The 21,265-nt window shown below is 42.6% G+C and overlaps 1 protein-coding gene across 6 annotated transcripts in view; it reads left to right on the forward strand.

Annotated features, from left to right (window-relative positions):
- The window catches only part of celf5a (cugbp, Elav-like family member 5a), a 187,285-nt gene that overhangs the window by 94,762 nt on the left and 71,258 nt on the right, over positions 1–21,265 (forward strand). For all 6 annotated transcript variants that reach the window (XM_044360863.1, XM_044360865.1, XM_044360864.1 and 3 more), the window contains exon 3: positions 15,320–15,368. In XM_044360863.1, the coding sequence (XP_044216798.1) occupies positions 15,320–15,368 (49 nt within the window). The remainder of the gene's footprint in view (positions 1–15,319; positions 15,369–21,265) is intronic.

Below are 21,265 nucleotides of genomic sequence, written 5' to 3' on the forward strand. Positions count from 1 at the left end.
GTGAAAAGTGAGGTTATTTGTTATCGATTCCCAATGAGGGAAATCACCGGGTCTATATAGTGCTGTTTATGGCTGGGCAAGGGCTGCGTGCGTGCGTGTGCGTGTGTGTGTGTGTGTGTGTCAGATGGTCGATGCGAGGCCGAGAGAATCCTCTGAAGGACAGAGAAAAGAAATGAAAGTCTTTCTCACTCTCCCTGTCTCTCTCTCTCTCTCTCTTCTTCTATTTTGAATGAGTGCATAGTGATCTGTTTTCCCAGCCAGCCTCATTTGTATTTTTACTGAATTACCCCGGATGCGCAACCTGAACCCACTTAAGCATGTCACTTAGCGTTTGTTGAAGTTAGCCGAGACAGGGCCCTCATCAGGTTTCAATGAGGGAGGCTGTGGCTAAGTGGCCACTTGTCATGTTTATTTATTTCATTTTTTCCCGATTCCCTCATGATGTCTATGTTTGCTGTCCAAGCCGCTTAGAAAGAAATACAAGACCAGAAGAAGAGACGAGGGTTTAAAAAATGGATTTATACTATAAGCACTATATATAATCTATTGTCTGTAGTGTTTTATAAAATTGTGAAATTCTGACTTTTCTAAGTGAAGTTGACTTTTTTTTTCTAGGTTGTGAGAATTGAGTTCATTCTATTTAAGTGTAGAGAAAAGGTTAAATACACAAAGACCGCCTTCTCTCGTCGTGGAGGTATTTGAATAATTTTGAATAAAATGTGTTTACATATAGTCATGGAGTCTTTTAATCCTTTTTGACTTACACAGTATGAAGCAACGCTAAGGAACACAGGGGTATATGTGAATTAACAGTATGGAAGTACAAACAGAACAGAATATTGAAATTGCCCCCACGGGCGATTCTCGGCTGTGCAGTGGCAGCGAGACACTTCCTGGTGCTGCTCCATTTTATATGTATGAAAATCTCTCACGGATCCATGATATACATTATAGATGAGGGCTCCCGTTCTGCACTCCAGTCACTGGAGCAGAATTTTCCATGATACGCACCCCCCCATCACCACCACCCCCACTGCCGCTCATTCCTCTCCTCTCTTTGTCTCATCCCTCTCTCCATTCATTTCTCCTTCCATATGCCCTCCCATTGGAGCGTTGTTTCATCCCTCACCAGCTCCCTTTCATCCCTCTCCAGCCCTTTGGTCTCTTATCATTTAATCCTTCCATAAGTCAAACCTTACATCTTTACTTCCACCACATCCGCCCACCCCTTCCTTCACTTACTCTCCCCCTCCCCCACACCACAGAGCAAGCGAGCCTGGAACATGTGACCAGAGAGGTGGGAGCCTGCTGGGCCTCCCCCTGCAGTGCCACCATTCGTTGATTTGTCTCCTCCGGTTCCATATTGATTTTGTTTTAAACAAGGGAAAAATACAAGAAGAATGAGGTGCCGGAGGTGACATGAAAAAAAAAGAGGTAAAGGGGAAAGAGAGTGGGGGGGGGGGGGGGTTGGAAAGAAAGAAGAGGAAAAGTGCTTCTATGTATCAAATCTATGAGTTGGGTCCCGGGTGTGTTCAGGGTATTACCAGGAGGTTACTGTACAGAGGGTGAACTGAAATAGAAGAGAGCACAAGAGGAGAGATGGAGTGAAGATGGAGAGAGAGTGTGAGATCCTTTATTTAATAATCTCCTTTTTTTTTTTATTCCCATTTTTTACTTTGTGCGTGCTAAATGAGTTCTGGGGTTGGCTATGTGGCAAATGCATCTCATTCTACGTCATGGTACAGTTCCTGCCTTAAAATGATTCTCTGCTTAGTTCAATTTAAGTTGTGTGCAGAATAATCGATCCCCCCATTAATTCTACTTAGCTGAGCTTCACAGTACAAGCCTGGGCTTGACTGGTCCACCAAGGCCAGTGCTGCTGAATGGCTGACCTTTACACGGCTCGGACTGCCATTGATTTTCAGCAGGACTTATTTCATGAACTGGGGTTTGGGACAGGGCACTGAGATGAAGATGAACTATGAAGAAAAAAATGTTTCTTTGGCCCTTTCCATTTTCTCTGCCTTCTTCTCTCTTATTTCTCTCTTTTTCTCTGTCCTCTTTACTTTGGAATAAGTATTGTACAGTGTATTGACTGAGCTCCGTGGGTGGTATAGTCTGAGAGCAAATAAAGCGCTCCCTGTGTGACCCCCCCACCCTTGAGCTAGGAGCCCCCCCCCCCCCCGTGTCCTGTGAGTGAAGTGTTGGTGTGTGCGTGTGCTTTCTATTCATGCTTTAGTGTCAGTGTATGCGTGTTTCTGTCCATGCTTGAGTGTACTGTATGTAGGCTACGCTGTTAAGTGCTTTAGGATGGCTCTCTCTGTGACATGGCCCCTTGGTATTTGCAGTTAGGAAATAATGCAAAGCAGAGTGTGAACAAGCCATTAGAGCTCCCAGGACTGCCCTCAGAGCCAAAGAATTGAGGAAAACAGTCCTGACCCCATGAAACGACACATACAACATCCACCTCACAACTGCAGGGGTGAGGAGGAATGAACAGAACGAGAGAATGCATCTCAAATCCCAAATGTAATTTCAGTGGGATTTCAGGTTATTATATATATTGCACAATGTTAAACCTTTAAGTCCTAATTGTTAGACAAATATGTTGAACATCATTAAAATTAATAAATTAATAAAGTGTAAGTATAGGAGGCTTCTGAGTGTGATTTAGCTGGAGTTCATATAGAGTGCAGTGAGTCTCCTTCTCTCACTCTCTGTCTGTCATCTCTCTCCTTGGCCTGCATTAGCTGTATATCAGTGACTGTTAAGTGTAAAAAAACATATTTTAAATTTAACACGCGCTCATGAATACATGCATGCATACAAATGTCCCTGGGTGGTTGGAGGAACCTGGGGTAGGTGAGGTCATGGGCTGTCAAGGATGCTGCTGTAAAAATGGAGGAGGATACGGTATCAGGATAGTGGTAGGGATGACAGGGTGGTGTGTAGCATTTGCATATGTAGCATTTGCACCTCATAACTGGATGTGATATGGCCTTTCTCTCACTGTAGATTAGCATGGGGGATCTTTTGCTGTACTCCTTCTGGGTCCATAATTTTGGACTGAAACAGACGTGCATTAATGACTTTTATTTAAAAAAAAAAAAAAAAGACATAATCTGAAAGATACCCAAGGACAGTCAGAAACAGTTCAAAAGAGATATCTTAAGAATAAATGTGATGCACTTCACTGTTCACATTCTACAGCTCTTCTCAAAAACACATCTTTCTCCTGTGATGATTATGACGTGCCATGTGATCAGAGCTGATAGTGAGTCCTCTTAGATCCACTTCATTATTAGACATATTGACGCATCAAGTCAAGATGTACAGCACCAGATAAGAACCCTATCTGGATCTAGGTAGACTGGGTCAGACTTATTAGGAACCTAGTGGATCTGTGAAGAGCTTTAGTCCTCAATCAATTGGAGGAACACAGCATGCATGTGCATTAGTGTTTGTAGCTATAACATATATATCTTGGGCCAGATCCCCCCATACTGTCTCAAGCTGTAGGTTACTCTGCAGTGTAAGTGTGTCCAGCGGCAATTAAATCTCATTTTTGAAACCACATAAGACAGAACTTCATTTATACCCTTTGCACTTACAATTTTGACCAAATTTAGATGTAAACAGGCAGACAAAACACTGCCCCAAAACACATCTACTCACCCACTCCCAACCCTACCAATGAAATAAACCACCAAAGGCCCTGAAGGCAGTGAGGAGTGGGAGTTGGCAGAGACACTTCCAATGTGTTTTCCGCTCCAGTGCTTCTTGTTCTCACTTCGTCAGAGTGTGTTTGCTGCAGATTGGGAGAAATGGCGAGAGGTCAGGCTGGTGTGCTGCTTGTCTGGCCCCCAGGTTCTGTGCAGTTCAAGGTTGAACCAGACACAGTGAGAGGGGTTTTTGAGTTTATTTAGCAAACAATTTCATTGTCTTGCAGCGTCAGACTTGAGAGGAGGAGGAGGAGACGAGAGACAGGACTAGAAGACAGGCCTGTCCCTTTTGTTTGGTGCTGAATGCGCTTATAGACAAGCAGGGATTTTCTCTGAGTGTCAGGATGAAACATAAGCAGGCTTTACAGCCAAGGGCTGGAGTGGTGGGAGAGTGATGGAACTAGCAGAAGTCGCAGGTGACAGGATACCGTGCGTGTTTGTGTGTGCGTGTGTGTATGAGACATGGGGTATTGATATGCTGGGAATGAAGCTCGGAGCAGATGGACAGAGCAGGCTGGCCGTGGCGATCCTGTGAGCTCTGTTTCCTTCTCGCAATCCCCCCTTTGATGGACACACACACACACACACACACACACACACACACAAACATGTACCAGGCAACTTGATAATGGTCCTATAGGATAACAAATGGTCGATCATCCTATCATTAATAACCAGTATGTCATACTGATCTGTAGCTCCGGCAGATGTGGCTGGTTAATGAGACCAAATGGAGAAGTCCTCTAGTGGTATATCATAGCAGACAGCAGCATTTAGGAAAGAAGGTGTGTAGAGTGAAAGCATACATACATTGAAAAGAAGGAAAAGAGAAAGAGTGAAGGGAGACATTTTTGACATTTTGCAATTAGTAGATGAATCAACTATTCTATCCACATTTCTGACATAGGTTTTACTCTCTCTATCTCCATTTTTTTTGTCTGTCTCTCTCCTCCTGGCACCCCTCAGACCTCCCTCCAATCTGATGCCAACATGCTTGGCTGCGTCCCTATCTCTCCCCCTCCTTCCATCTATCTCTATCCTCCTCTTGCCTCTTCCTCTCCTGGTCCCCCATCCCACCTCCTCCCTTAAAAGGGGTGGCATAGGGAGTGGGGGGGTAGAAAAGTGCAAGTGCTGGTGAATTGCTAATAGGCAATCATAGCGCACAGGACAAGGATGCCTACTGGAGGTCTAGGGACCATTAAAGAAACGTCAACTCGGCATTGGTATGCCAAGAATTATGAGTCAGTGGGCAGGCAACACTTCTTGGCTGCTATTGGTCAGGGCAGCAGGCCGTAATCTGTCACAATCCTGGAGTTGCTGTGACAGCAGTGGGAGCATTCTGGGCTCAACTCAGAGGGTAAAGGAAACATGCAGCTAGGGGTGTGTGTGTGTGAGTGTGTGTGCGCTCATGTTTAAGCCTGTATGAGTGTGTTCTGTTGCATGAGTGCACGCATGGCTGTGCAATAAGCAGAACATTTACTGAAACCAACATTATGAATCTCTCACTGACTTAATTTAAGTCGTGTTGGTATGTTTGGTGAATTAACCTTTAATGCACCTGAAAGTACAATGAATCACATCTCATCAGAAGTACAAACAGCCAGTCACTGCGCTCGCATCATGTGAGCGGCTTCATTCCAAAAAGGGTAAGTCAAGTCGGCATTTTTAAGCGATGTTTTTAACCATGCGTACCCAGTCAAACTCAAACAACTCAGATGTTTGAGAAATTGCTGCTAGGGGCACTTGTGCAGTTGAGGCAGAGCTGATGCAGAAAAAGAATCCCTTATCGTTTGTGTGGGCAGACTTTAGCTTCAGTCAACACGATGCAGAACAAAACAAAGCTAAACGGAAGTGCTGGAAAATAGTTTAGCTTTGAGAAGAAATCTCATGAGCAATTTATTTCATCACATAAAATACCACTATGTCTTAACATTTCAGACGGAGCAGTCTATTACACAAGCATTTGCTAATGTAATTCCATACTGTATATAATATCCCGCTTATTAGGCTATAAATATGTATTCAAATTACAACCTGTTTTTACTTTGAATTTCTGTTTTAGCAAACAAAGCCTGAAAAGGGTCTTAACTGCTGAATATGTTAAATAAAAGTTACTTAGAGTCATAATCCATGACTTTCTGTGAATTATAAAGTACAAAGAATTGATAGGAGGTTCGCTGGGAACATGTACGACATTTCAGGTCATATCACCGAACCCTATGTGTACTTGTAATGGTGTGCCTGCATGCTGTACGTGATATCGTACATCATTACCATAGCTGCAACTCACCGACGGCCAGGCAGGACATAATCTTCAAAGCAAATATCAAGGCAGTAGCCAGATAGGGAACATGGTGTTGGTGCATAAGGGCACCTTTAAGCATTAAAGCCTCACACAACTCTAGATCTGTAATTCTGTCACGGAACATATCCTCTGCCATTTCGTTACTTCCTGCTCGCTCCGGACTCTCGCTGTGGCACATGCTGGGATTGGCATGATGTTGCCCTTCTGAAGCCACTGGGTTGGGTCTGTCGTCATGATCTTATCTTTCTAAGGACAGTTCCTCAAAATGAACTGAAGAGCATAAACCACATCAAACAGCGCACAGAATAAGAAAGAGAGAGAGAGTGTGTCTGTGTGTGTGGGAGAGATGTGAGCCCACCAAATGCTTAAGCCTCCAGTGTGCTGTGCAGATAAGATTCATTAGATAGGTCGGTAAATGCAAGAGAGAGGCAAAGCGAGGCAGACACAGAGAGAGAGAGAGATTGAGCTTGCTGCTGCTCCAGCATTTGTTGACACAGATTTACAATGAGTCTCCCACTGCTTCACGCATTACAGTAACACACCATGTCAATAGCTCTCTGGGCTTGAAAAGCAGCCGTGCCAAAGATGTCTGGGAGTGATGCCCTTCCCCTGATAACCAAAGTGTGGCTCATAAGTCAGGAAGTCTTCTCTTCTCAATCTCCACATCTTCTTTAGCATCTTTTCATTAGTTTCCCCTTTTTTTCTGTCACTTCTCTAAGATCATTTTCCTCCCCCTTCTTCTCCATCTCTCTCAGTCTCTTACTCCTCTCTCCCTCTGTTTCTCTTTATCTCTTGGACGCCCTGCTACAGGCTCAGTAGGACAGGATTTAGGCATTAGCTCAATCCCCCTATCTACTCCCCCTCATGATTGCACACTGTTTCTGTCACCCACATACCCTAGTCCACTGCACAAGTCTTGTAGGACTCAGAGTCTCTTATACAAATACTGGTAGAGAGCTTATACTCCACAAGACAGGAAGACATAATCAACTAGACAGCATGGCGTGAGCGAGTGACAGTGACTGTGTGAAGGGTTGGGACCGATAAGCAAATACAGTAGCGTGTAGCGTGAGATTTTTGTACGGTATTTTGAATTGATCAGAGTCTATACAGAAGTAATAAAGAGTTTGATGAGAACCAACACAGTCTCATGCTACGTAACTCTGTCTGCTGAGTCATGGGGCGCCACGAATGAGATGGTTCTGATGTGTGACATTCACCTTCATGAAATCTTGATGAGAGCTGAGGTCTGCTGTCTGTGTAATGAGGGCTGTAGCAGTCAGACAGCTGGCCAACCACTTCAGCCAGTAAAGCTATGATAATAGAGAGGGTTGGAAAGCATTTTGGAAAGCATTCCGTAGATGGACTTCAGGCTGTTTCTGGGAGGCAGTTAGTGTTTTGGGGGAAGAGATAAACAGGAACTTGGATGGCATCAGACAACAGAAGGTCTAATGGTCTTAATCAGAGATGTTGTAGTGGTGCTAGTGGTAATGGTGCTACAGATTGCACATGTTTGTGAGTTAGCTGTGGCCTCATTGCTAATTGGTGTGTTTCAAAAAAAGCATTCAATGTAACAGATGGATATCAACAGTTTTGTTCCAAAAGGAGCTATTCAGCTTTAAAAAATAAAAAGACGTACTTGCACAAAATTACTACAAAGCAAAAAGAAATTGCACTTTATAAACAAGAGCATTTTTGTCTGTGAACTTTTATAGAATTAAACCCACATATTTCAGGAGATAATGATGAAGTTCATGTTGTTTTTTTCATTCAAAATTGATACAGCCTTATGGAATATAACTTTTTCGAATGTATAAATGTGATAGCGACTAGCTGAGGTCTGCAGGTGTCTGTCAGTCCATGTCAGCGCCTCAAGCTCTAAATCCTGTTGGTTCTGATAGGAATCCCAAAGCTTATAGTAGCTGCCATCTCCTCAGCGCTGACTGATGCTTCTTATCAGGACCACCACACTGCCGCCGCCAGCACATTTTCACATGTGGGTAAATTATAAATCACTCGCACAAACATTCTTCCATATGCACTCAAGCACATATATGAACGTGCTCACATAGATTCAATATATTTATGCACAAGCAGGGCAGCTACAGCGCGAGTATATCAATGGTCAGACGTCATTCAAAAGTGCAGTAAAGACTCAGTCAGAAATGCACACACACACATGCAAGTGGAATCTTCATGTAATCTAGCCCAGATTTGACAGGTCTTAGTTTAGTGGTTTTTTGATCTAGACCTGGTGTAATGTGGTCTGGATGGAAAAATATCCATCCAATGAAAAATTGACCTTTTTTCTGTTTTCAGAAGTAAAATAAAGGTTTCAGAAATCTGAGAGTAGATTTAAACAGGCTTTTGCTACGACGTCTATCACTTTTTCATATGTAAGCGGTAAAAGAAATGGAGAATCAGCCACTAGATATCATTATTAATGTTTCCCTTTGTTCTCACAGGCAACTGCCTGTCTTCAACCGTGTCAGTGATTACACCAAACAGCCAATAAAAGGTCATGGTCAGTATTCTAAGTGACCAGTCAAAGGAGCGGACTGTCTAATCCATCCCCACTTTCAAAGTCTCAAAATGCAACTTGACAAGTGAGCGAGCGTTGAGCAGTTGCGAGTGTGTAGGGAGGGTCGAGTTCACGCTCATCACAGCCCCGTCTTCACAGGACCGTATTTGTGCACGCAGAGAGGAAATGCTGTCTCGCAACGATGCTTTTCCACTCGCAGATACTGCTCTGTGTACTATTTTATTCTTGACTAAATACATTTCTTGACATATAGTATTTTATGGTAACAGGGATTAAGCACTTTCTGTGAATTGTCAATCGACATATAGATTTGATGATTAAATACTACTTGTCAAAAGTCAATTATTGAGCAAAAAAGGCCAAATATTTGATGGTTTCACTTTCTCAAATGTGCATTGAGTTGTTTAATTATTCTAAATAAAATGTTGGGTTTTGGACTGTTTCAAAGCCAAAATAATCTGTATGCAAACTGTATATGTGTGTGGTTGAGAGGAACGTGGGGACCAAACAAAATGCCAAGTAAAGACAAGACCGTCCCCTACACAGGGGAGCTAGTGGCATGTAAATTTTCTCATGTGTAATTTACTTTGTGGTGATAAATAAATCTCTAGTATGCATTTATTTCAAAGACATTTAATATTGTTGCAGTGTTTCATTAGCTGAGGAAAAATTTGTTTGTTGAAAAATGCACCATGATGCCATCACGTTTTCATGTAAAAGCAGTGAGATGTCTTTTCATATCCAGTTGATTTACAATATTAAGAAACAGTTCATTACCAAGCTCGAGTAAGCCTTTAAATTAGATCTTCATTTGTAATTTGTACATTTTTTATTCTTAATGAACAATTATTGCGATTGCAATGAAGCACTTCATAACTGTAAATCATTACACCATGGCTCCTCTCTCTCACTGTCTCTCTCTCCTCTACCCTCTCTGTCTCCTTCCTACTGTATACAGTAGATTTATTAGTTGAATCTGGGGCCCCCGGACAGTCACCACTCAGCACTCGCTCAGATCAATAATTGGAAATATTAATTATATCAGCAAAGACGGCCCAGTCAGAAGGGGGCTGTTTATGCTCCTGTTACTGAGCAGTGCAGCAACATGAGCTTTGATGGCACACTAATATGTATTAATGATCCCAGGACAAACATTAGTCTATATTAAACCTGAGTGAAAACAAGAAGACCTCACACATATTGTATGGCTATTAGAGTTATTTTCTTGCAAGCGCTGTAAGCAAGTTCTGTTGTAAAAGGAGATGAAAAAGAGATGAGCCTCTGCAAAACCAGGACATGATTTACTGCAATTTTATTTCAATGTACTGCTTTCCTCTTTATTGGAGGTTCCTCTTTTTGGATAATATAAAAGTCAGAGACGAGCAAAGTTTGGGGCTTGGAATTGCACCAGGTCTTTGAAACCCTTTCCAAAGCAGTATTATTTTCTAGCTACTGGTCCTCTCTGGGGTTTCAGCACTGTAGAGTCTGGGACTCTGTACTGCTCTATCCTGCTAAACTCTACTAGTCATGAACTCATTATTGTCGTAGATAGTGCCAACAGTAGTCTTTAAATCCTTCTCACTACTAACAGGCTAAGTCCTGACTACAGTTCCTTGACTTGCTCGTGTAATTTGAAATCAGACAGTGGAATGTCTTTTGTGGCCGGAGCCCAGGGCCTTTGGTCCTTTTTGTAGCTAATAATACTTCCAGTAGAAAGACGTTTGCTCCCCAGTCAGGCCAAACTTTACTAGGCTACTGGAGTTATGATAAAGTCAGAGAAAACTTGGGTCTGTATAATGTTTATATGATCTTAGACGGGTCACATTTATGCCGGCCTTGAACCAAACAACTTTTCAAGCGATTTCACTGACGCAGACAAATTTCCAAGGTCAGAATAAGTTGTGGCACGCTCCCATCATCTCGATTGTTTGGTGTAAGGTGGTCATAAAACTCAGTCCGAGCTGTCTTAAGTCAGTCTTCTTCTCGTCTTGACGTTTTGATGAAATCAAACATTTTTAATATTATCTGAAGTTTTTAGTCTTGGCTCATGCAAACAGTGAAGTTCAAAGACGTGAACATTGTCAACAATAAGTATGCTCTCACCAGACAGGAAGCAGCAAACCAGGTAGATAGTAAACATGGCAGGGACTCCAGGGAGGTGCAAGAACGTGAACAAGTCTCAGTTCTCTGGGACTGCAGAAAAGGAGGAGAAACTGCTGGAGTTGTGGAGTGAACAAGAGTGCCTCTTTGACGTGTCCTCCCATTTGTACCACGATAGAGTGAAGAGGGAAAAAAAAGTGGACAGAAATTGCTGCAGATGGCTGGTTTTTCAGAACAAACCACTGCACACACAAGGGCAGCTGTGGCCAAAAGCTGCTTCTGTTTCTGCTCCATTATTCAACAGTTTTTCTTCTTGTAAATTTCAACCAGGATGAGAAATAATCTCAAAAGGAATCTAGTCTTGCAAATAGTGACCCTGCAAGAACCCCAGTCTTTGCAAAATCTTATAGTCTGTGACTAAAAACTCAATAACTCATGACACATTGTCTTTAGATGTGAGAGGGTGTCTTTTCAAAGTCTTGTATTGTATGGTAGGCCATAGACATATCAATTTGTAGCCAATTTCAGCTAAAGAATAGCAGACCATCAGTCTTAAAGACTGGCTGACAAAAACAAAGACAAACCGACAGGCGATGTGTGTATATTCTAGGCCTATTGCACACTACATTATGTACTGTGGGCCTGAGGGTTACTATCTCACCCTCCATATAAAACAGCAGCATACTAGTGCTCGGAGCTTTAATTCAACTCACTGGATGCTTAACTGTGCAAATGAGGTGGCTCAATGAAAGCATATGGAACTATAGATTTGTCAAAAGCCCTTAGCGCAGCACAGATTGTGGTTTGAGAAAGAGAGAGAGAGCCTAGAGCTTGTACTGGAAAACAAAAACTCCCAACTCAACAAAGAATGCAAGAAAACTGAAGATTGTGCTGTTGTGAGTCATCAGAGAAGCTTGTTAGAGTCAAAAACATTCAGTTCACATTTACTTCAACCTGGTTATGACCTTTGAGATACAAAATAACCTGATATAAAATACTATGTTTGTGAATTTTTCACTCAGATGACCTCACAAAGGTCCCACATTCATGTCTGTTTATTGAGTTTCCTCAACACTGAATACAGTATTTCACAACTTCTCTCCAGCATGTAAAAGCACCATAAATCAGCAGAGACTGAAATTGACTCAAATTGAGTTTTTTGACTTGCAGACCTCACATTCCCACATTCACTTTCCACATTCACATTCATATTTCTATTCATTGTCTCTTTTTACTAACAGTATTAATATTTCTTTATAATATGTTTATAGATTTGCAGTTTACATGTTTAAGATTTTGGACTGTTAGACAGCGCTTTCCACCACCATCCAAATGAGAGAATATCTTTTGGAAGAATGGTGTTCATCCCTCCAGTAGAGTTCAGAGACTTGTAGAATCAATGTCAAGGCGCACTGAAGCTGTTCTGCTGGCACGTAGTGGCCCAACACCTTACTAAGACACTTTATGTTGGTTTTTCCTCTAATTTGTCACCGGTCTGTATATATGTACATTCTAAACAGTGTCTAACAGAAAATCAAGACAAAAGTGTTTTTCAGTGGACTAAAACTATGTTTTCCTTGTGGGCTCCTGAATACAAATGAACAAATTCAGAGAGAACAAATATTTGCAGGAGACAAATTATTTGCACTTCACTGAATATCACATTTGGATTTGGAACATCTCTAGCATTCATATTTTGAAAATGCTTTTTTTGTTATATTAATGCTAGGAATGTCATGGCTGGTTTGTTAAACGTTATTGGATAAATCCAGATACCTGAGTCACATACACGTCTCTTGGTAGATAAGGAAACAGAACATCAGGACCAACTTAATTTTGTAGAATAAAAGTTTTCCCAGCAATATACGTGTTTAAGTTTAAAACACGCGTTTATCACTTTGCCATCACTTATAATTGATGTCACACAAAAAGCAAACAGTGAATTTCAGCAGGGGTGCCAAAAGGAGGCAGGTGGTTGATTGATATACACCCTGTATATCAATCAACCAATAGTGAAGTTGTGCTGCTCTTTTTCACCGTGTGTTTGAACGTGAAAGGCAGGAGGGTGGGGTCAGAGCAGTAGAAACGCCACTCAACAGTGAAGCAATCTTATCTAAGAGTTGCAGGCAAGTCTCTCTCTCTCTCTCTCTCACATGTATTTTCTCTGTATCCATCTCTTGTCTTTTACCACAATCTCTTCCTGTTTCCTCTCCTGGTTCCCAACAGCCTCACCTAACCACTCCCTTGCCGTAATGAATAGAGAAATGAAAAACATCAGTTAAAACATGTTGTCATTTGTAAAGAACACAGCAGCAACTATTTCGCTCAGTTGTGGGTGTGTTGAGAAGCTCCTAACTCCAACCCACAAAGGACCGAGTGAAAATACATATCTGGAGTTAATGAATGGTCTCCTAGGAAACAGCAGCACTTAATACATTTTACTTAGTAGTTACCATGCCTATGCATGTGTAAGAATGCATAAAGTACAAATGTGCTTTGCAAAGTGCACTTAATTTCTGCCAGAATTACACGATTTCCTCAGATGTGTTTAATGGAAATGGAACAAACTGAGACCATCAGTAGTGACTGTTCAGGACCATAATGCATTGCTCTTGGGCAAATAAATAGACCATTAAGCTGGCATGTTGGAGGCTGAACAGTAACTAGCTTTAGAGAGAGCTGCCTCCTACACACAGGAACCCTATAGAGACGGCTGAGATCATAGCATGGTAGAGAAGTCACAGCGGCGGATTTGGCCTCCTCCATCATCCATTTGAACAAAAATCAACTGGCAGGATAGAGGCATCTTTTGTCCGTTTGACATGTCAAAGGCACATTCAAAGATTTCCTGCGTCGTTGTGTGAAGAAGCAGAGGGTTGTAAAGTTATCTGCGAATTTGTCTTGCAGATGTTTTTTCCCCCATTCGGAGGTGTTTCTGTCTCAGAGGTTGCTTTGAACACGTGTGCGATACTGTCGCGGTTGATTCTGTAATCTATCCGTACATGCTGTGGAGCTGTGTGCCCTGTGGCTTGGCATTAGCATACTATAGTTACTGCGCTGCTGTTGTACAAGAGGGGGAAAAAAAGCACTTGTAGATGGAGAGGGAGAAGGATGGGGAGCGAGCCAAGAAACAAGGAGCTAAAACCTCAACCTTCACAAGCATAACATCCTCCCTGTTTTCCTACAAAGACTTAGCCAGTGCTAGTTATTATTTACGATGGGTAAATTTATGGAATAATTTCAGTGAGGGAAGGTTACTCAGTTCCTCAAGGTGAAAATGGATACGTTTAGCACTTAATGAATCGGGCCTGGGCCTCTCCCCCATATATCAGCATGTTATTAAGACATTTTAAAATCCCATTATGGTGTTTCTCCTTGAACATGTCATGCTTTTATTGGACTGCCCTGTCTTTAAATCTGACCTTTTCAGCCCTGCTCTGGAATTGAACAGAAAAAAAAAGATACATGACAGGGCAATGGAACAAAATATACATAAGTAAAAATATCAGTGATGGACGGTTTTTCAGCGATTTGACTGGGATGCTCGGTGATGGGAAATAGTTTCAAGCAATAAAAAGACTTTTAAATAGCAGCGACAAATGGTTTGCTGTAAATGGCTGAGGGTGGTAAGTGGTTGCTTTTATGTTTCAGTAATGTTGTTATAAATTTGTGTCAGTTTTGGCCTCAATTTGACTAAAATGTGTGTGGGTTTTATTGTAAATCTATGTTTTTGACTAAATCAGAAGAGGAGAGGCAGGGGCATCAGATCTGTAAGCATAAATTATTTTGTAAGCTTTATTCTCTGCTAGGGTACATATATGCATACACATGCATATTGTATGCATGTGGGTGGGTGTATTTTCAGAATGTGTGCTAATATGTGACTAGGAGGCATATGTTCAATTAAAAAAAAAACAACAAGGCTGCAGCTTTAACAACCGTATTGTAAATCACGGCTACATCTTTCAAACTTTTCCTCCAAACAAATCGGGCCCAAGTCTGGTAAAATTGTTCAGCTTGAACAACAATAATGAAAAAAAGAGGGAGGTAAAATTGGGAAAGGAGGAAAGCGTGACACAAAGACTGTGATGACAGAGGCATCTAATCCAGGCAATGCCATTCTTATCAGGGTCCAGTGGATTAGAGTGAGCCTCCTAACCAGAGAATCCTTCCCAGCCAGACACTCTCCACCACCCAAGGGCCTGGATCAATAGGCCTGCATTGATTCTCTCTCCTCCTGTGGCTGGATTCACTTTTATTAGGACTGCCTCGGCCCCTCTCGCTAAGACACACATATGCAGCCTTGCAACCTCTCCGTGCACCTGCCGCGGACGTAGAGATACACACACACACACACACACACACACACACGCACACACAAATCTTACTTTATGTGTGAACGAGAGCCGAGGTTGTTTTGTTTACACTGAATAACAGGCAGCAGAAACACTATAGGGTCAAGTGAACTTAGCTGCATGATGGGGTTTTGGTTTCCTTTCCAGCCAAGGCACTTTGATCAGTATTGTAGAGCAGCTATTAGTATGGGAGAGAGGACCTTGACACCTCTGGTTTGTGGCCTCTTGTTGTAGCCGCGACAGCCCGAGCCACCAGTACTAACCTCTCTGTTTCTCTTTCTTCTCTCTCCTCCAGATGACTCGCCCCATCCAGGTGAAACCAGCTGACAGCGAGAGTCGTGGAGGTAGTTGTCTTCTTTTCTTCATCATTTATTCATGTCCCCTTTTCATCTGCCTTATCTAGGCTAATTATTTTCATTCTTTCCCTCTGATCTCATCTGTTTCACTGCTCTCAATGCAATATTTTTCCACCCAACACTTTTTTTTTTTTTAATCTTATCTCATTTCTGTTTTACTCTTATGTAACTGCGCTTACATACTTAATGGTAACAATTTTATCATTATAAACAGAGTTGAACAAATATTGAAGACTGCATTTAAATGTATATTTAAGATTAGATGTCATCTTGGTTTGACTGTCTGTCTTGCAGCTTGTGGCAGTTTGTAACTTAACTTTTAGTTTTTGTGGAAATGTCTAGAATCTCACCTCATACATATTATAGCTTTTTTAGTTGTTTCTGGCTCAGATCTACTAGTCTCATCCTGAGTGTGCCCTTGCACTGGTTGTAATTGATTAAAGAGTCTGTTATTGGAGGGCTCTGATGGGGTTTCCTGCTGCCCATCTCTCTTTTCTTGTTCCCTATGCCAAGTACATTATCATTGCGCTGTAAATTAAATTGTGATTAAGCTCAGTACTTGAGCCACAGCCACGCAAAGGCCCAGTTAAAGCCCACACTGCTTGGTTTGTGTGCATCTGAAGCACGAGAGAGAGTAAATGGTATAGAGGGACGGAAAAATGGAGCAGGAGCACGTACAGCTTGCCAAACAATCAATAAATTTGCAGGGTTCTTGCCAAGATCCTCATTACTTGGCCTTAATTCTGTCGTCTTTGATCTCTCCCGTTTTTGGAGGCTTTCATTTACTCACTGCCTATCTGCATATATGTTAATGGGATGAGGAGGCATCCTTCAAGTCAGCGGCAGAGACAATGAACCTTGCTGTTATTTTTTGGTGTGCATCTCATGTGTCACCCTCTAACAAAGCAAGCGCCTTTTTGTTATTTAAAGGAGGAACGCTGTCATCCTTGTGGAAGGGGAAGGAGATTTGGAAGTGAAAAAGAGGCAGGGAGAGAAAATGCACAAACGATGCCAACTGCATACAGCTGCCGTGCTGCACTTCTGAGGCTTTACCTAAAAACCTCTGCCTGTTTTGGGTGAATTAGGATGGCTGGCCACTTGGCTGCCTGTCAAATGCACACAATCTTCAAAGGACAGCATAACCCCTTTAGATGGATGGAGGAAAGGCCAATTAAGATCACCATCAGTCCTCCATGTTTCTTTCTTTCTTTCTTTCTTTCTTTCTTTCTTTCTTTCTTTCTTTCTTTCTTTCTTTCTCAACCATTCACTCAGAGTATAAGAGGAGTGGCGGTGAGACAAGCAAAAGGGTCTTGTTCTGTCAAGATTGATGTCCCCTATAGCTCCATCGATTTTGTCATTGTGGAGCTGTGTGTCCACATTAACAATGACACTCAGCTGCCTCTTTACTTGGTTGTGAGTGGCCAGTTTTAGAGCTCCCAGGGCACTTTGGTCAGTATGGGGTCCTCTTATTGGCTAGCAGTGGGGACCCCACTGAGGAACAAATGAGTGCTGGAACAGACCTGAGAGTTGCACATCATCTTAAATGAACAGGTCAGAGTGGCGCCGCAGGGGCAATCAAACACTAGCGTGACTTTAACGGGTTAGGAAACCAAAAGGGGAGACAGGGAGTGGGGGAAGGAGGATGAATCTGATCTTCATTTTTTAAATCTCTCTAATGTCTCATCCTGCTTCCAATTTGCTGGCCTGAATTCTTCCTGTGATTATCTTTGATTTTCTCAAAATCGGGCTCTGTATTTAGCAGTTCTTGCTACTGTTAGCTGATGGACTGTGCTGCTGATTCTCCTCCATGGCCTACTTTTACAAGCCTTAGCTTCTTATTTGCTGTAAAAGATTGAAAAGGATTTCATTGTGCTGTCTGAAATTTCTAGGGACTATAATCATTGCTGCATTTATTTCACACTGAAAAAACTGCCAAAATCCATATTTTGTTATCTTGATCCTTATTTGTCTGCCATTGTTACTTCAAGACTATAACTCAGCATGGTATACAGGGGCTGGAAGAATGGATGCAAAAAATATTACTAAGCCTTTCAGCGCAATAGAGGGAGGAACACCAGGGACAGACCCAGTCTGGTCTGCTCTCTCAGGGGCCACACTGCTAGTCCGATAGGGGGCATATATTCCTCAGTGCACACAGTCACACTACAACACACAGTCATACTAATTAGTCCCTTAATCTCATTATAGGGAGGACAGTTCAGTTCACCTGCTCCAGGTTGCTGTCCGTCCGGGACAGACCTGTTACTGTGGTTTATACCTACTGGACCTCAGCTCCTCCAGGAGCAACTCTCTGCTGTTATTAAGATCAGACAGCCCCAGGCTAGAACAGTGTACTTTCTCTGGGTACTGTTGCAGTAAAAATTGAAACTGCCTGCCTCCAGTCATCAAACAAGGCCAACCATGCTTACTTAGGACAGAAGTAAAACATGTTCTTCGAACAAATTCCTCTAAATATTTTATGACACTTGGACATTTGATCAAAACTGAGCAGTTTCCTGATATCCTCATAGCTTTCACTTGATATGATACTAAGAACAAACTAGTAAAAAGCCACTAGCTTCACTGAGGCCGTATGGGTAAACCACCCCTCTTATAGAAATTAAAGGGAAATATACGGTAGAGTAAATCCATCCAAACACCCCGTCAGCCCCTGCTGCCGCCTAACAAAGACACACTGTGAAATGAATATTAATGACCAATCACCTACCTAATCTAGCAGAACAGCAGCCCTTTCACATTGAGCCACCAGCACCGCAAATGTCTCCGTCATTGATGACGCAGACCATTCTGGGGTGTTTCTGTTGGGGAGACGTTTAAAGAGGTGCAGCGAGGAGGCAGCAGGGACCTGTCTCTCTCGTTTTCTCCTCCCAGGTCTCTGATATGAAATAGATTGATTTTCCATCACACATGGCACTGATGACTGGCACTGACTGCTGCTGATATTTCATTTTTGAAGGGCTGTTCAGTGCCTCCTTCGAGGCTTGGCGTCCTTAGACAGGATAAATCAGCTTTAACCACTTTGGTTTCCCTCTAAACCCTTTACCAGCAGCACCCCTGTTTGCATTCCACCATTACTATCCACCCTTTTTTAGTTTCCTTTTTTGCAGGCTGTGATTTTATTTGATTTTCTTTTATTCTGTCTCATGTTTGAGGCCATCTTAAAGGAGACATTCCGCACTCAGGTCTCAGTTTTGTTTCTGTTTGTTTTTTGCATCTTCGCTCTCCTCATTTCCCAACATAATCCATTGTTAAAGTTCCGAGCTCAGGGATTGTCCAGAAAGCGGAGCGAGGAGCAGGCTAACTGTCAGCTGTGGCTCTGTTGGTGTTGCAGCAGGCCTGCCTGGCACAGCTAGAGCTACAGCCCACTGAGGAGGCCTGGATTAGAAACAGGCTCTGGTGTTATCAAGACAGGCCTGCCGCCCACGCACACACCCACACAGAGAGGACAAACAGGCAAACACATACATACCCATACGGCTCTGACACACACACATGCTCTCTCTCTCTCATGCAAAACACACGCATGCACAGTGGGAAGCTGGATGTACATGATAATAGGAACACATGTGCACACACAGGGACATGTCCAGTATAGGTAACATATTTACACACACACAGACATTGTACACATATGCTGAATGGAATGGGTCAATTTTCTTTTCATGTGCTGTGTTTCGTATTGCGGGCCAAGCAGCAGTGTTGCATTGTGTTTGTGTGTTTACTCCAACTGAAGGACAATGAAAAGGTTTGCTCCAGTTCACTGAGATGTGACGGAACAAACAGAGAGAGAGAGAGGGAGAGAGAGAAGCGGAGCGAGAGGCAATAAGTTAAATGTAGAGTGAGCACAAAAAAAAAAAAAAAGAAAGATTGGGAATCTAGATTGAGAGAGCAGGGCTACATGCTCGGTTGCTGTTCTGCGCTCAGTTTTTGATGATGAATTTATCTGGCGTAAAAGACAACAGAGTGGTCCATGTATTAAACATCAGTGGTGTTCTCCTTTCCTTACTAGAGAGACGAGCTCCCCATGTCAGAGCAGCTCTGTAATAAAGCAAGCAGGAAGACCTCTAAGCTCCACTGATCCCCTTTAGAAAAGAGAGGAGGATTGAAGGAGAGACAGGTAGTTAGAGGGAGAGGAATGAGGGGAGGAAAGATGGATGGTGAGAGTAGAGAGGTGGAAGAAGGGAATTTGTTCTGAGACACTGAAGGTGGAGAGAGAGAGAGAGAGAGAGAAAGAGAGAACAACTGCAAAATAAACAGAAACGTGTGGAAAGTGTGGATCTATAGATTACTGATCACTGGCTGGGCATAAATGGATAGATCTTGAAATAGTGAGGAGCATGTTCAGAGGTTGTGGGGATCAGGGTGAGCTAATCCAATGGTAAGGCCAGCCATGGGTCACACATTCAGAGCTTGCACTCCTTGTCCAAATCCCCTCTGGTACTCTTACACAAACAATACTGATACGCAGGCCTCTGCTAGCCAAGAGTTCAGTCCTCTAACTCCACCAAGCCGGCCTGGGATGTTCAGGTCACTCTGCCTGTAAGCTCTTAAATTTACCGTCACATCAGCACAAACTGATTTGTTTTGAAGGGGAGACCGGGTGAATCAGGTTTATGGAAGATAGACGTGGAGGAGAGAAAGCGGGAGGACAACAGACAAACACACAGAGAGAAAGAGATGATGACATTGTTTCTATAGGGATGTGCTTTGCTCCTGAGGGTCAGATTGTGCTGAGCGCTGTAGGAGTTATGCAGAGTCAGTGGAAGAAGTAGATCACAACAATTCGCAAATACACTGGGTAGGTAGAGATCAATTAGCCTTATCTAACAAACTACTAATGATAATACCTTGTATAAAACTTGCTGATATGTCAAAGAACAACAAGAGAAAGCAGAGTGATGATGTAATGGATTTAGCTAGTTGAAAGATGCAGTATTTCTGAAATCACAGTGTCTCATACTGTTTTTCCCAAGCAAATACTATATTACTGCAATTTTTGTGGTACACTCAGTCAACACATACATAGATATAAGCAGCGGATACTTACAGGATGTAGAACAAACAACAGGAACACCTTAAGACAAAACACATATAACATCACAAACTAAAAAAAATATGAAAGGTGACATCAAAAATGTGACATTTTGAGCTTTGCAGAGGTAGCATTATTGCAAGGTTGCTGTATTTGATTTCATGATATTGTACAAATGTTGCAGTTATTGCCTTTTCCGCCAGCGCCTGCTTGTGAATATGTATACATACATAAATACAGCTAAATACACATTCATCCTCATTCCCCTTTTTTAAAAACACACACATCCTTTTCACCCCGTCCCTTGCTCGTTGCGATGGTCTCGTAGCGTAGGCGGATCAGCAAAGGTTACTGTTGAACACAGAAAGGAAAGGTCAGAAATCATGTTTAGTTTTCCTGGGGCCGGGAGGTAATTCCAGCCAGCAGATTGTGTTCAGACGAGCAAGCAGGCAGGGCAGGCCAGTGGTGGAGATGCTCATGCAGAAGGAAGCGAGGCGGGGATGGGGACAAGGTTATCCAGTCAGCCACTGCCTCTCAGCCCCTCCGCTGTCACCCTTAATAACACCCTCTCCCTTATCACCGCAACAATCACCTTGAGAAACAAACTTGTCTTCTTTCAGAGAGCGATGGAGATGGGGAAGAGACGGCCCCTGTATGCATCTGGTCTGCCATTCTCATTACAGCACCTCAACCTCTTTGGGGACAGACAGACTGCAGATCAATTTAGTGCTCAATTCTCTACACTTTATAATTCATTCTCTCTCTCTCTCTTTATCTCACTCCCCCCCTTCTCTCTCTCTCTTTGTCCCCCTCTTGCTTCTTTTCCCTGTAC

This window comes from Thunnus albacares, chromosome 9 (genome assembly GCF_914725855.1).
Source record: "Thunnus albacares chromosome 9, fThuAlb1.1, whole genome shotgun sequence".
NCBI lineage: Eukaryota > Metazoa > Chordata > Actinopteri > Scombriformes > Scombridae > Thunnus > Thunnus albacares.